General features: G+C 39.2%; 1 protein-coding gene across 3 annotated transcripts in view; it reads left to right on the top strand.

The window, feature by feature from the left end:
- The window catches only part of ATP8A2 (ATPase phospholipid transporting 8A2), a 350,180-nt gene that overhangs the window by 239,764 nt on the left and 93,203 nt on the right, over positions 1 to 17,213 (top strand). For all 3 annotated transcript variants that reach the window (XM_086613205.1, XM_086613213.1, XM_086613221.1), the window contains 5 exons: positions 720 to 842; positions 1,898 to 1,976; positions 5,263 to 5,324; positions 5,661 to 5,717; positions 10,041 to 10,148. In XM_086613205.1, coding sequence (XP_086469331.1) covers positions 720 to 842; positions 1,898 to 1,976; positions 5,263 to 5,324; positions 5,661 to 5,717; positions 10,041 to 10,148 — 429 coding nt within the window. The remainder of the gene's footprint in view (positions 1 to 719; positions 843 to 1,897; positions 1,977 to 5,262; positions 5,325 to 5,660; positions 5,718 to 10,040; positions 10,149 to 17,213) is intronic.

Below are 17,213 nucleotides of genomic sequence, written 5' to 3' on the forward strand. Positions count from 1 at the left end.
AATGAGCTGCCTCAGATCCTGGAAACACTTTAAGAGCAGCAATGTGGAACTCAGCAGAGGCTAATTTACTCAGCTTCTGGCAAAGTGTCCTACTGCCTCTCCTGGAAAGCTTCCGAGGCTTGGTCATCTAAGCGTCTGTGCATAGCACAGACACATACTGCAGTTAATTTGTTCCTATCAGTTCATGCCTGCCTGGAGAATCCCTAAAGTACCATAATACAGAATGGCCTTTGTTTTTCAGTAGACTTTTTTCTTTAATGTGATTTCCACATTTGCTTTGTCTGTAAACTTAGCTTTGGTTAAGCATATTCCATATTTAATTATGGCTACAGTAACTATTTGAACCCATTCCCACAAGGTTTTTTTGAAAAAGTACATGTTGTCTTTTGTTAGCAGTCTGATGTTTTACCCTCACTAAATTAGGTGGTACATCAGAATCTACTGATGCTTAATTTCTTGTGTTTAAGCTAATTGGTTAATAGTAAGAATTTTCTTTCATACTTTTGTTCATAGGTCAATATTTGAGAGTTACGAATTGCTGAAAATTTGTGTTTGGAGTTGCTTGGACTTTTAAAAATTAATGTCAAATAACATGCTAGTTGGTAATAAGTCTTCACTGAAGGCTGTGGGAATTTTGCCATTGTCCAGATACTAAAATGTTATCTGAGATCCACTTAAAACTAATAGCTACTTTTAATTAGTATTTGCTTTCCTTGCAGATTTTCACAGCACTGCCACCCTTTACTCTGGGAATTTTTGAACGATCGTGTACTCAAGATAGCATGCTTAGATTTCCACAGCTATACAAAATTACTCAAAATGCAGATGGGTTCAACACAAGGGTAAGGGAAAGTCTCTATCCTTCAGAATAACCACAACCATTCTTATTTTCCAAGTCTTTCGCATCAGAAAATAACTTATTCTCCACTGTTACTTCCACTTTATGCTAGCCACTGAGATTAAGATTGTTCTGTCTCCCAGTTCTTTTCAAGGGATTGTATTTTTATTTAAAAAAAACCAAGTCCTTGTTTTTAGTAAGAATTTTCTGGTATGTCTTCAACTTAAACTGATCCTGAAATATCCATAAACTTTGATTCAAAGTAAGATTTGTATCTGAGTATGATTTTTCATTTCACAATTACTCTTAAATGATGAGTTTACTATTTTCATATGAACTGAGTAACAGTACCTGGATTTTGTTTAATAGACTAGTTGTCATCATGCTTTCTACTAGGGGGATTTTTCACAATTAGTATAGCTCTATTCCCATAGTTCTCTTGGAAGATAAAATTAGAATTGTTTATCTGGACTTTGAGTTTTGAAGAGCACATTTTACTTCATTTTGCTATTTAAATGCTGGAAAATGCCAGCGTTTGGAATTCTGTCTTTATTCTTTTACAGGCACATCTAAATGCACTTCTGCATCAAAGAAGCTGTATGATTGCTTTGTTTAGAGAGGAAATTGTAGAGTACTTTGAGCTCTAGTTTGTGCAAAATGGCATTATCTGTAAGTTAAAAATTGCGAGGCACAGAGTATTTGCTCATTAAAAGAAATAGAACATTTCTTAGTACTGAATCAGCCTTTTAAAATGGTTCTTTGAGGTAATTAAAGAAGGGTGACTCCATCTGTTTGCTGTATTTTGATAAAGATCTTAAATTACAAGCATGCTTGCCTATTATGTTTTAAGTTGTTAGGATAAAACCATCCAACTGGACCAGTGTTTTCTTATGAAAGAGCAGAAATTGTAGGAGGAAATAGATTCTGCAGAAGTTTAGGTATTTCACTTCAGGACAAACATTGTCTGACTCTAAACTGCACAATGAAGTGTTTGTTAGGAGGTTAGAGAGAGGTCAAGAGTTTTGGACTTTACTGGCGACTTGGTTTGTTTTTCCTTAGGTTTTCTGGGGTCACTGCATCAATGCCCTGATCCATTCCATCATTCTCTTCTGGTTTCCACTGAAAGTGCTGGAGCATGGTAAGGGCTTCATTATTTCTTACGTCAGTAACTGATGTTCAGTCTTACAGAGCCAGTGTATTTGCAGAATGAGAGGTCATGACAAGTCCCAAGAAAATAATGCTAACAGACAGTTGAGTAGGCTCTAGCTGCTCAACTTGGCTGGTTATCTAGTAGCTTTCAGAGCTTACTCTAGTTTAACATAATTATTGTTCATATGGTGACTTTAATATGTGAAAAATTAAATTGCTGCTTTGCCAGAAAGTCTTACTCAAATATTGAATAATGTTCCATACAATGCCTTTTTTTTGGTAGTGAGTTGAGATCTCAACTTTTTACTCCATAGTGGTCTTAGAGCAGCTGTATTACAACCATGTGCTTTATATCTTGTTGGATCTTTCCCATTCCGTGACACAGTACTGTAAAATGTAGGATAAAATAGAGAGATTTCACTACTGTGGAAAAAAATTAATTGGCTGGAATGGAAGTAGACCAGATCAAGAGTCAGAGATATTGGGGAAATGAGACTTTTTGTTGTACAAATTAGGCATATTAAGTCTTGCTTTCCATGAAAGGTAATGCAGCTACATGGGTATTTCAGGGACCAGTAAATCTCATATGGTTCCTGCTTAGCTTTACAGAATAGTTGTGTGGGCAGAAAAAGCCATAGGAAATCTGTTCTTTTACTGTCATAAGAAATAGGACTAGATCAGAAGATGAGTTTTAGGGTGGCAGGGGGGTGGAATAGTATGTATCTCAAACCATGAATTTTTCAAAACTGAAACTCTTTCCTGGAAAACACTAATTTCAAGAAAACTTCTCGGCTCCAGGATGGATTAACTGGGGAGGAGGCGAATGCTCACATCAGGGGCATGATGGTAAAGATATTTGTGGGACGCAGGTTTATGTTTCTGTACCTGACTGAGTAAAATGTCAGTATTGTATCCTTAGTGGCAGCTTCACATACTATCTGGTAGGCCGTTCAAGAAGGGGCCTTCTCTTTCCTCTGTATGTGGGCTGGGAGCTTGATTCAGTTTTGGGGGAGAAGGTTGAGGTTTTTATGGTTGATTGGCTTTTGGTTTAATTTGGGAGGTTGTTTTGTTCTGTCTCACTGTTTTTGAGAAATGTTACTCTCCAATAGCTCTTTAAATCCAACTAAAGAAACTTTAGACTGATGTCTGTAGTGGTTATAGTTAAAAAAAAAAGTTTTTGTTTTAGTCTTCCATAAATGTGTTTTTTTTTGAGTAATTCCTAAATATATAATGTACTTTTAATTTCAACAACTGAAATGGTAAGACTGGAATACTCACCTACTCAAATAGTAACTCTCTTGAGTTCCTTTGAATAGGTTGTGTAGTTTGCTTTCCAAAGAGGAATGAATATTGAATTTTCAAGTTTTTTTGTATTTCCAAGAGAAAAAGGGATTTCAGTGCCAGAAACAAAAATGCGCCTTTCACACTGGGATGTTTTTTAATCTCTCAAGTTCCTTAGAATGTGAAGTGTATATAAAGCATGAATGGGCACTTGTATCCTGCTGTTCTCACTAACAGAAATATCATTCCTTTCAGGGCTGCTTAGTCTCCCAAAGTGGAAGGTCATGGAAGTCACTGGGAAAAAAAAAAAAAAAAAGACGTTAACTTACTGCATTAAAATGTAACTTTAAAAAAAACTGAGACTTACATGAAAAATTATTCAATTACTTAAATATGCACTGTGGTGTTGCACTAGAGCAATATACTGGTAGAGTCATTAGGTCAGTTTAATCTAGATCTATCAAAATCAATATGTATTTGGTCATGGCCTTTTCTTAATAAACTGAGACTTCTGGCATCAGCCAGGTTCATTGGACATGGAAGGCTCAGTTCTCTACTGCTCTTCACCTTTTTCATTGGCAGTAGAGGAGAGAGCAAAGTGACTGTTAAAACTTGATGTATATTTGTGAATGATGTGATAAAAGCCTGAAGCCACAGGGTTCCAGGGGAGGAGTTGGGCTGATACAGATGCCAGTGGCTGGAAATCAAACCAATTCCTAACCGAGCTGCAGTGTTAGTGACTAGTCTATCTGTTGCTGTTTCTTAGTAGTTGGAGTTAAGCTCACAAGAGAAAAGCAAGCAGGGATATAGAACCAGCAACTTCTGGAAAATATTCACAGCCTGTCAGTTCTTCAGAAACAGCCACATGCAGCCATTGTAGAAGAAAACCATAACAAGTAGCTTGGGGTAACTGAACTGACTAAATATATAGTCTTTTTACCTGTAAGCTGTGCAGAATCTTCACCACAGAGGTCAGGGTGTCAGGGACTCTTCACTATAGACTTATAAGTTTACTGATCCTGAAGACCTATGTTATAGCAACATGGTTAACTACGTAGATGACCCTAGTTTTATAATGTCAGATAATTTTGCAAATAAATCTAGCAAAGTGGTACCCTTGTAGTAGAAGCACTGTGCTAGACAGTATGTGTTTAGGAACAGGTCCAAGGTTTTATCATAAGCCGTTTTCATCCCTGCTGTTTGTGTATTTCTCTAGCAGTTCTCTTAAAACCTGTGAAAATAGCAATACTTACCATGCTTGAGTAAATGCTGGAAAGCTCCTGTGAGTACAAATTCATTTGGCATTGGCGTGGCTGTCGAATGTGCTTTCGTGGCGTTCCAGTTTTATTCAACAAGGTCTAAGAAAGACTGAACAGTCATTTGAAGTATTGCCAAGGTTGGCACTTTCAAATGAGAGATTGACATGTACGTACCCCTGTGCACACTTGACTAGAGAAAGGGTGAGTAGAGGCTGAATGCTGCTCACTTACTGAATTAACCTCCAGAAAGATATTTTGGAAGTTACATGTGTCCTTTCTGGATGAATCTTCTGTGGCTTTTCTTAATGCAGCTCTATTTCACCACAAATCACATGGTGTTTTACAGGCTTTTTATTCACAGGCGCAGCAAATAGTGGGATCTATTAGAGGTGTCAATAAGTAATACAGAACAGAGAGCAAGACAAAAAGTGACACTGACATACCTCAGCTCTTCTAGACAAATTACTCGTTAGGGTCTGGCAAGCACTCCCCTTTCTCTAGGACTGCTTCTGGCAACCAGGACTGTGGATATACGCTCTAGCTGAGCGTCGTGTCCAAGGCTCAGCTTAGTACAGCTTCTGCATCACTGTTATCTCACAGCTTTTAAAAGTGCTTTTAGACATTCTAAAATGCAGGGATGGGACCAGTTATTTTTCTTCTGAAAATCTCCTTGTTATTTCATCCATTCTCCTGATAAACTGATTAAGAAATGTGATATTTTTTTCTTTCTTTCAGATGCAGTATTCACAAATGGCCAGGGAATTGACTATTTATTTGTTGGAAACATAGTTTACACTGTAAGTGTATCCTAGCAATTTTTGAATGATAGAATTTCTTTACAGTTGTTCTATACCATCAGAAAATAGTGTAAACCAGAAGAAAGTGTACAAGTAAAATAAAATCAAACTTATGTTGTGTGCATGTTTCCCCCTCCCCCCTTTTTTTTTTCTTCCCACCCCACACCCAGACATGCACCAACAATATCTTCTGCTCTGTCCTTCCCCCCATCCCACACTGCCAAGGCCCTGGCTTGGTGCCAGAGTAACTTTTTAGGTGTAAAGGAGAGTTTGAGCTGTGAACACCTTTGAATTGTAAGGTGTTAATACTGAAGTTGTTGTCTTTTGTCTTTGCAGTATGTTGTAGTCACTGTTTGTCTGAAAGCTGGCTTGGAAACAACTGCATGGACTAGAGTAAGTACTCTTTGGTATCATTTATTTTATTAACCCACCTTTCTCCCTAATGAGCATTAATATAGAAAAGAAGTACTAAAACTCATTTGAGGTTCCAGTGTTTTAATTGGATCTTTCATGTAAGGATAAACTGCTAAGCTCCCTAAGTACAGCATGTGAGCGGAGAATGAACTTGTAGATCACACAATGTGCGATGAAAAGGGGCAGCCTGTCAGAACTGGGAAGAGAACACTAAAAGTATATTGCCAACATTTCTAAGTATTTAAAGTTGAGAAAATTTTGCATGAAATGAACATACTGTAATTGCTTAAGGAAATAGATCAAGAACATCATCTTTGTACTCTGTAGCTCCTTTAAAAATTTAATGCAAATAGGGAATGAAAGGTGTCTGCCCACAGATAAACTGGGGTTTGGAAAGGTATTTGAAACGAGTAAAAAGTGCTAGTGACTTCATATTGGATAAGTTTGTTTTGTTTTGGAGGTTTTTTTTGAAACTTACAATAATAAGGATGTTAGTCAAATGGTAATGTTGACTCATGGATTTGAGTTATTTACTTACAATGAGTGAGTGCTCTGTACTGGTGTCAGAATCTGGCAGGGCAGTGACTTCCAAAGAATACAGGGGATAGGAAGGTTCCTGTGTTGATGAACCTTCATCACCTTTCTCCCCATCTTTCCCCCAGCCCCTCTGAAATACTATTCTTTTGATTTTGAGGGAGTTCCTGTTTCTGCACACCTGTGAGATACCTTATGAGAAACTAGTTTTCATGACATACTGAGATGCTCTGTCCTCAAGACCAAAGTGTTTTGAGGATTCTCATATTTTTACCAGTTTCTTGGAGGGGTTTAGCTTAAATCTCATAACCTCATTGCTTCTGTTCATTGTAAAATGTCTTCTTTCGTTCCTTACAGAGGAATTGTTAAGATTGAGCTGATGTCTGTTCTGAATTTTAAAGAGGAAATGTTATCTGTGTGGGTTATTTAATTATTAGGGAGATGCTAATATTCTCTGCCTCATTCTCTCATCTGAAAATAAAATCTGTTCTTTTTTTGCTCTTGCTTATGCATAAATTCTGTGCTGTGTACCAACATTTTAAAATGCAAAAATACTTAAATTAATCCCTCATGCACTAGAAGAGGATATATCCAAATCTACACTGGAGGCATGTGAGCCTGTTTACATCCTGTTACATTGTGAATTATTTGATGCTTCCTTCTCTATCTCCCTCCCCTGGGTCATTGATGTCTTTACAGTCACTTGGGGATAATCATGATCGCCTCTTTTTCTAAATTTCATTTTAAAAGATACAATAATCCTTAGTAGGCCTCAATGTTCTTTAACACTGGCATTTTATAGAGAAATTATTATGCGCAGAAAAGTTAAGTTTAGAATCAACTTTTTTCTGTATAGACTTCTAATTTCTGTCCCATTGCTTGGACCAGTGACTCTCATCATCTTGGAATCTGATGTTGAAATGAAACATGTTATTGTTTCAGCTGTGAGTGAATCAACACACAGAGAATCTTTAGGTTACTTGAAGGGTATTAAATGTACAACATTGAGTTAAGCCTCTTCTCCATCATCAAGTGGATTGGTTACATGCAATTTGTTCTTGAGAGTGAGAGGGATACTGCCACTTGGGAGAACATGATGGGTTCAGCTGAAAGCTTTAAATAAATAATGCAGATTCAGAGTGGTTGGGAGCCTGGTATATCCAGTAGGTAGTGTGGAAAGAAAGGCTTTGGTAAAAGTGGTAACATGATGCATAACAAAATCCGCACATTGGAGCGGCATGGAGCAGCTTAGCGTCACGTGTTGCCTATCTGGAACACTGCAGTAGGCTTTTTCCCACTTACAGCTTTCTTCACTGCTTTACCACACTGTATGAACTCTATCAGATAAATAAGACACACAGGATAGCCATACAGTGTGTCTGGTTTCTATGTGAAAGCACCTTGATTTATTTTTTCTGACCGTCATTCATTTAACACATCTGATGGAGTTGCTTCTACTTTGCACGTGAATTCTCCAGGGGTAAATGACAGAGATCAGTGGAGAATCAACAGTGCAAAGGCTGGTGGGGTGAGTATATAAGGAACATTTTCAAGCAGGGCAAGGAGGGCTCTTCCTGAAAGCAGAAGCTCGTTTAATGGTAGACAAGCATTTTGGGGAGGTACAAGCCTGAGGTGAAGAGATGATTGGGAAAACCATGAGAAGAAGATAAAGACAACATAAAATGAGCAAAGTCTTTGCTGAGCTGGAAGGGGTGAGATGAAGAACTGCAAAACTTGAAAACTGTCCTACCAGCAGACTGGAAATAAAATCAGAAAGGAGATTAAAAAAAAAATCATATCAATTCACTAGCATAAATATACCTCCTGCAGAATAAGTGTATGTCTTAGATTGGTTTCCCTGCTTGCTTTTATCTTTACTGTTTTTAATTGTAAAGTCTGTAGGAGTTGGAAGCTTGGAAACATCAGTCTGAGCTATTCTGAGCTTTCTGTCCGCTTGTTCGGAAGGAAGACCGTGACTCAAGGGAAGGTGTCCGGTCCTTTCAGGAAAGCAGTGCTGCTATTAATCTGCCATTGCATGGGGCTGGCTTTTTTGTAAGATCAATTCTTGCAGCAGCCTTGCAGTACTTGTTCTTTGGGGAGCCAGGCACCACAGTTGCTTGCTGTGGCAGAACTTAATTAAGCCCAGTCTTGACATGAGTTGTCCCTAGTTTTCAAAAGATCAAGTAGAATGAAAGGATAAAATTGCCCCCCTTCCTCCAAATTTAAAAAAAAAAAAAAAGTCCTTCCAGTCTCTTAATTCTATTCACACTAAAACTGAATAAAAAAATCTGGGTGTGAGTTGTTTTTTTTGTTTTGTTTTAAAATAAAGTAATTGCTGGTTAGATCTCCTGGGTGAAACAGAGTAAACAGCAAAATTTGAGAACAAATCTTCCTGCCTATTGTGTCTCTCCAAGAAAGGGCCTATCCTATGTCCTGTTCATTAGCCCAGCAACTTTTAGGGTTGAACAAAATTCTAGCTTTCCGAGAGTGCCTAGAAGAATGTTCTTTCCATCGCTCTGACGTTTTGCCATATGAATGCTTCTACTGTAGGCAGTCTCCAGTTGCTCCCGGCTATCTGCCAGTCTACACTGGTGCTGCAGACTACTTGCTTGTTCGTTTTCACTGCCTGTGCTGGAGAAAACACTCTTTCCAAGGATGCTCAGTGCTTCCAGAGGAGGAGCAATCTTCTTCCAGAAGTCTCTGTCTGTCTCACAGCAGGCAGAACACAATATTCAGTTAGATACTACTTCGGTTCTCAGACATACTGTTTAAAAAGTCAACAAATACAATCATCAACTAGAAAGTATAAAGCTGAGAACTAAACAAACACACTGTGTCCACCACAGCAACCAGTGTGTGAATTCATTCCCATGTTCCTAAACCCATATGTAATTAGTAATCAAGATTTATGCAGGTACTTCTCTGAATTGGAGCCAAAGTCATCAGCCGCAGGAGTTGTTGGCATCCAAAAAAGCTGGAGCCAATAGTGAGCTCAGTTGCTTGTTACAACTGAAATTACTGATTCCATCCACTGCAGTGTAAAAGTAAAACAGCTTAAATCATCCTGAACTGCAAAATAGTTTGTGTGTAGGAAAAATGACGTTCTTTAATGCAACTGAAACAAAGTCTGTGCTAGACATGTTCTTGGTCACTTTAATTTACTCTAATATTTAATTTAATTTACTCTTAGTGAGTCTACAGACTAAAGAACCAGTAAAGATGTAAATGGCGTTGCATATCTGTAAATCACTCAAGATACCTTTAAAATCAAAAAAGCAAAGCTGATCAGAAGATGTTGATTGTGGTAGTGTATTACACAGCATTGAGTTTTCCTTCGTGAAAGGTACGTGAGTGGTGCACATGGCTTGTACGCATACACTCTGCCGTAGGGATTTGTCCACGTGAACTTCAGCCTGAGCCTTTGAAAATTTCTGCCTTGATGTATGTGTTGGACCTGGCATGTGCACGACAGGAAGCAGGAGCTAGAAGAGAGAAATGAGAGTTCTAATGAAAATCTGTTGAGTCTTTGGAGCTCCAAGTAAGACAGATTGGCTGAGAAGACTATCTGACTGCCCTGTCGTGAGGCAAAGATTAAAGAGGAGGACTGGTTTATGCTATTTAAACAACTTGTGCTGCTGGCCTGAAACCAAGCGTGGTAGACAGGTCTGAGCGAGACTGACAGAGACCTGAACAGAGAAATACCTGTGGGTTAGGTGGATGGAGGAAGCACCCTGTGTTGACTCTTCTTCTTTCCTTACTCTTTGACAGTTCAGTCACCTGGCCGTCTGGGGAAGCATGCTGCTCTGGCTGGTGTTCTTCGGTGTCTACTCAGCCATCTGGCCCACGTTTCCCATCGCACCAGACATGCTGGGGCAGGTCAGTATGAACGCTGGGCTGCACAGTCAGCTGCTCAGCACAGTGCCCCGCTGCCGCCAGCGCGGCTGCCTGCTGCTTCCTCAACACTCACACAAGGCTCGGGAAGGAATTGTGCTCTAGTAAGAGTGTGTGTACTTCGTTTTAACCTTTTTTTAATCCCTGCATTCATGTAGCTTAATCTCCTCATTAGAAGAGCTCTTTTTTCTCCCCAAAAGTGACATCATATACACTAAATGCACTGTGGATACTATAAGACAATTCTTAGTTCACTTGGATAGCAGTGAGACTGGCTTTTTCATTAATGCCTTTCTAGTAAGACTTTGTGTGTTTGACAAAATGCCAGGTACAAATTCAGTTTATTTGTTTTGGGGTTTTAGTGTTTTATCATGGGTTTTCCCTTTTCCATATACTTGGCTTTTGTATTATTCCTTTTTTTTTCCTACATTCGTTTAAAATAAACAGGAATTTACTTGAGAATCAGATGAGATGGTCAGAAGCAGAAGGGAAGCTGATGTGTTACTGGTCCCTTTATAGTACTAGAGGAATTTTGGATTTTTTCCGTCAGTGTCAGCTGAGTTCCAGGTGGTGAAATTTTCCCTTCTGTGTCATTACTTCAAACTGTGCTGAGAAGATTGAGTCACAAGCCTGTAAAAATCACTCAAGAGCCTTGTGCGTGTTTAAAATAGGATGTTACCATGAACAATGAAGGGCTTATAAATGTATGGTGAAAAGTTATTCTGTAGAAGTGGACCTGCAGTCAAAATGACCAGAAAAAGGTATTTTGTTATAAGTTTGGAGTTTTCTTTAAGGTAAAGATGCTGTTTATGATACAGAAAGAAGAAAAGCAAACTAATAATTTTGGCAAAGAATCTAAGCATATTTAGCTTGTCACCCTTGTGTACTAAAAAATAATAATAAAAAAGCCAAGTGTTGGCAAGCCAATTACAGGTTTTCAAGGTTACTGTCATGTTTGTACTCAACAAGAGCAGTCAGGCATGATTTTGTTACTGTTCTGGCTTAATACATATTTTATTATCTTGTGCTAAAACACTGGGGATAATAGAGGCTATGGTAGATTTTCATGGACAGCTTTTTACAGCAGAGAGTGAGAGCCGACAGGCTAGGATCTGCAAGTCAGTGACTGACAGACAAAGCCTCAATCCTCTGATAGTATTTCATGGTGTTCTTTGTGTGTTTCACAGCACATACAACATCAGTAACTCTAATTCACGTTTTCATATATCAAGCAGAAATTTGACTTGAGTATCATGCAGAGCCACGAGCTACTTGTCCACAGCAGACTTAGCACTGCCGTTAATATGTCAGCCTTCTAGAACACAAACAATAAGGTGAGCTGTTCCTTCATACAAGAAGGGTCAGACTATCAACTTTAGCTTGATATTGCATTCTTTTCCGAAAGTAACTCCCATTTTTTAAATTGGAACCAAATTTGTGTTCTGTTGGTCATCAACACTTGCTGCAACATAAACCACAGGTCTCAGAACAAAAACTTCATGTCAATAAGGTTTGGGTTTTGCTTGAATATGTGTTTTTAGAAGCGTTTCTATTTAAACTTTGGTATTATGCTCTGATTTTCTGATAAGTTGAGAAGTGGTACTAATATCTTGCTGAGATGAAAATAATCTTATGTACTTTTTTTTTTTAAATGGAGAACACATTTACTTTGATTGCATGTCTAATCCAGTACTTGTGGAGCTGTGTCCCTGGGTCAGTGATCATGAATCAAAGACCTTAAGGATTGTTCATCATTCTAGAAACACACTTTTTGAGTACAAGTAGTCAGAAATAATCTATTGTGTGGCTTTTAGTGTGTGTGGGGGAGAGGTGGGGGGAACAATACCATTCTGTCATACTTTCCTTTTTTTTTGAGAGAGAGAAGGAGCAGCAGTGGAAGAGAGTGGATTTTTTGTTTCCTTTATCCTTTTGCAAAATCAAGGAAAGCTGCTAAGGCAAAGGGAACTTGCTTACCACTTGCATTAACTTACACAAAGACTCATGAGTAATCAGTTGCTGTCATAAAACCAGCTTATAGTGAAATGAACTGGGATCATGCTAGGCTCTTGTCAGTAAAATGAATTGCCTTGTTGCTTCCCAGACTTTACTCCTGCTGTTGTGTTTTCTGTGTTTACAAGTAATCAAGGTATCTTAAAAGCAAAATGAGACAGTGAAAAGCTTGCTTCTGTTTTGGTTTTAAATCTTGGTAGTGTGTTTATCTTCAAATAAACTGAACTCCAGAATATTTTAGATCCTTGTGCTATGTAAATCCAATAACACTTGAAGGGAGATGTTTTTAACTGTAGTACTCCTGTAGCATCTGTGCCAGCAAGGACTTCGTGCCATCAGCAGAAGGCATAGGAGGTACAAAACACTTTATTCTGTCCATTCATCAAATGTCAGCATGGAGCCTTGCAGACTTTTAAGTATGTGAAAAGGTGCTTTGTTTCTGCTAGGATTTATTAAACCATTTTCACTAAGTATTTCTTTCTCTTGGCCATTATATCCTGAGCATTCTCAAAGGGAAAATAATACCAATTTTTCTTCCTTGAGGGCAAAGGGAAGCAACTTAGTTATTCTCTGCTGCCAACGAGTCAATATATTTCTTCTGTTTCCACTACAGAATACATGGAACATAACAAGACAAAGCTGTGATAAAAATCTCAATAGTCCTTAATAGAAGTTTTCCAATAGTATGACATCTGGTACTTTGGAAGTAAATTCTCTGGCTGTTTTGGGGGAACACAGACACAAATAATATTTTCCTTTAATAGTATCAGAAGCAATAACATGAGACCAAGGAATCCCTCTTGTAACTGTCTTGCCTTTCCTGAATATTTGTATTTTTAAGATAATTTCTTTTTGTATTTGCAGAGAACAGTGATACTGAGAAAAGTCAGTACCTATTTTTTGTCTTGCCTTTGGAGAGCCAGGATACTTGTATGGGAGCTGACTCTTTTTTGAGTGAGCACTTCCAGATGACAGCGTTTTGTACAATATGTAAATCCTTTCCTACCTTCCAGTAGTTATGACTTAACACCACAGATTGTTGGAAACAAGTAGATGCTTATGTTTTTAAAATGCGCTACCCACTTTCATATTCATTAAGAGGTGGTATGGAAATGCGCTGCTCTAAGGGTATGAGTGCTTTTTTAATTGTCCTTTTCCTGAACTTTTGGGGCTTGAGGCTCATAACCCGGTGGTATTTTGTTGACCAACATTAGCCATGCTCCTGCTCTCATGCAATCTTGGGTATTCTGTTTGCCTGCGGGATGGAGATTTGGTGCCCTGAAGGGAGCAGTGAGTTGTAACATTTGTGCTCCTTTCTTGCATATGTCATGCAGGTGGTGTGAGTGAAATGTGGCTCGTACTCTTTTCTTGTATGGATTTCTTCGTAGGAGTTGTAGTGTTTATTAGGTTTATGGCAACAAAATTACACTGTATGGGATCAAAGTCTGTGTGCAGGACTTCCCACCCATGTACATACCTAGATATCTGTACCTGAAAGCGTGTGTATGTATACAAGAGGATGTTATATATATGCATGTGAAAGTTATCACACTTTGAGTCATGATCCAAACATTATCCGAGATGAAGACAGACAGATATCTTCCTTCCCCAGCCCAAGCTAAAATACTGTGGATTTAGTGTTTTAAGGGAAAGTGAGGGGGGCAGGGAAGGGGTGTTCTCATCACCCCTCTGAAGCATCTGTTACTGGTTGTGGATAAAGGACAGACTACTATTGAGCTGTGATTTATTTTTATTTTTTTCTCCTCTATTTCCCTTAATGTAGGTGTTGTGTTTTGTCTCTGCCTCATTAGTTGTTGTTATCATTAAGGAAATGTCTTTAGGAAGATTATTATCAGTCTCATTTTTTTGTCTTGGAGGAGAGGGAGTGAAAGAGTGAGGTTCTAATCTGGTTTTGAGAGATCATGCATTGTGGTTAATCTAAAGTGCAAGTTAGTAATTTCTAGTTTCTTACACTTTTGCTTTGTGCTGTATATGGTCATATCTCAGAACTGAGGTTTAAGAGTCGTTTTGAGTCTGGAACACATTATTTTGACTTCAGGAAGGCATTAGGAAGCCCTTTCTAATTTGAGGCGTCCAGCTTCCTCATGGCTGGAGGTATTGAAGTTGGAGCTGCTGCACTTCCTAGTTACTTTTGTGCAATTGAAAGGAGATTCATCAAAATCACAATTCAAATAATTGTTCTACCACCAGCTCTGCTTCTGCATAGTGGAAACAGCTATTCATAGGAGCCGCTCTTGTGCTTTCACAACTCTACTGGCAGACTTGCTTTTTGTTTCCCAGTGCTGCCCACATCCTTGACAGAACATATTTCTTTTTTTTCAGCTAAACTGTCAAATTATTGCTGGGCTATTTATCTGTTTACATGAAGACTTTAAGGAAACTGCATCAGCTTTACCTAGATTAAGGGTGCTTTTTTAGTAGATGCCAGTAATTGAGATCTCAGATTGATCCCATGTAATGTGACAATAGCAGGACTTACTCATATTAATGGTTTGTCAAGAAAACTGCTGTACTTCTTTTAGTGAAGCTTCCTGTTCTTCTCTGTGTATGCCATTAGCAAAGCAGGTTCACCTTAGCTGTTGCACTAGGTCATTGGATTTTGAGAGTGGGAGATGATCTAGAGGGTCTGTTGATGGACTCTGGTTGCATGGCGAATTTAGTAGCTGGCCTTTGGTCTGAAGCTCTCTAAATCTTGCCAATTCAGTTACTGCTGAAGTGTGTGAGAAACCTGCGTGATTTGGAAGACTTGGAAACAACACACAACAAAACCAAAAAATCCTGGAGGCGAGATAATAATCATTATTGCAACATAATAAACAGGTTTCATGTTACTGCTCGTTCAAATCCACACTGAAATACTGACAGCTTAATGTACGTTTTCATGTTTTCCAGAGTATTTTTGCATTTCTCTCTACATTTGAATCTTTTTTCCAGAGGTCTCAATTGTTGTTCTTTCTGGCTTCTCATATTTCTGCAGTTTGGTGCTAGTTAGAAAATTGGCTGTTCTGATTGTGGTTTGTTTGTCTGCAATCGGTTGCACATTACATTGTGGTGTCAATGTTTTGGTCGGTGGCAATGCTTCATCCAGCTGTTGGGCAGAAATCAGACTTTGCCTGCAGATTGAGGCCCTTAATGCCTGCTGATCGTGTTTGGTTTTATTATTATACACAGCGATCTCTGTGGCACTTGATGTGGTTTTGGAACTTTTTCTGCAGTTTTGGACTAGGCTCTCAGCAGACAAATTAGGCTAATGAAGCATGCATATCTTTTTAAGCGTCTGTTGAAGGAGTGGGTTAGTTGTTTTTTATGAGCCACACATGGCTTTCAGAAATTAATCTCTCACTTTAAGGTCCCTGGCATTGTGGTGTTCTATATCATATACCAAAAAGATTAAAAAAAAAAAGCTAAATTAAAACAAATCTTCTGAATCTTAAACTAGTAGATTAAACATGCTCATTTTCTGGAGGCTAACACCCAAAACATGTCACTTACCTCTTTGGCAACTCCGCAGCAAATTTGTCCTAAATATTTCTTAAAGATGCCCCAAACTTGCTTCCTTTTGGAAGTATTTCATAAAGGCTTTAAAGCAGGACTGTATAGGCAGCTGTGCCCAGCACTGTGCTGGCATTTCCTATATAGAGCCATGGGGAAGTAGGGTTAAGCTACGAGTATAAAAACTTCTTCTGGTTTGGGAATTGGGAGTGCAGAGCCAGGCAGGCAGCTGGCCTTCAGACCTCTCTGAAGTCTTCATGTGCCCACCTTGGCATTGGTCTTTTCCTGCCCTGCAGAAGAGCTGTGGCGAGTGGGCTACTGCGTGTTAAACAGGGGAGCTGTAGGAAAGCGTCTGGAGATAAAGGGTTACCTGCGGGTTGTACAGATGGTGCACGGGGTGTCAGCTGGTTTTCCCTCAGTGTTGCAGTGTAACCTGGACGCTAGCCACGCTGTCTGGCCAACGTCTGTTTGGAGATCAGGTAGCCTTAACAAGTTTAAACGCTGCTCAGTAGCTTAAAGAGAAATACAGTGTGCACAGTGAACATTTACACTTCTGCGCAATTGGCACATTATCCAGATTTACTGGTTTTGGAGTGGGTTATAGCAGTGTCCAGGAACAAGCTCCTTCACTCAGGATAGAGTTGTTGTTCCGTGGTAACGGACTGTGGATCAAAAATTGCATCTTTTTTCAATTTGGAGTCTAGGGTTGCTCAATGCCCTTCAAAATTTCCCGAAATTGCTTTTTCATATATTTAAAAGTAGAGAAGCTGTGTTGCATGCTTGTGGAAAGATGTTTGGAAGATATCCCTATTCAATGTTTTCTTAAGTAGAAACAGCTGGCTTTTAAGTATAGAAAAGCAGCTACTGTATTGTACCAGAGGCAGTGTGTACTAATACTCATGTCTACAAAAAAGTCTGTGTTTTGAGCCCTGCTGACGGGCAAGGACAAACTAAGAACGTATGACTTGCCATACTGGATCAGAGCACTTCTGATGTAGGCTGCATTCTATATTATTAGGAGCTTAAAGAAGAAAACCAAGCAGCTCTGCAGCATGGGTTTGTCGTGTGTGATGAGGGTTTGCGTGCATCTCGGTGAAAGAAAAATCTTTTTTTTCCTGTTGGATGGCGTAACTGGAGAGTAGCCAAACAGTTTTTATGCCTCTTGCGAAGAGCTCAGCCTCCATGGCATCTTCTGCAGATCAACTTTGGAGGCTAGCGGTGTGCTACATATGGGGGATGGGTAGGGTGGGATGGAGGGCAGTGCGAGAGGCTTCATAGCCAAGAGGTTTGGATCTGGCTCTGCGCATGTTCACTCTTCAGCACTCCTGTCTGTGGTTGTCATATGTGGGAACCAGCCACGTTTCCAGGCAGTGCGAAGGCATCGAGTGATATCCTGTTCCCGTGTGGAGTTTATTGCCTACGTGGTCTGGCGTGATGAGGATGGGCAGGAGAGAGGGGACATGAAAGTAGAGAGATTGATATGCTGTTGTTCCTATAATCTCTAGAACACAAAGAAAAGAAGATGCT

The sequence above is a fragment of the Tauraco erythrolophus genome, chromosome 1 (assembly GCF_009769465.1).
Source record: "Tauraco erythrolophus isolate bTauEry1 chromosome 1, bTauEry1.pri, whole genome shotgun sequence".
In the NCBI taxonomy this organism is placed as follows: domain Eukaryota; kingdom Metazoa; phylum Chordata; class Aves; order Musophagiformes; family Musophagidae; genus Tauraco; species Tauraco erythrolophus.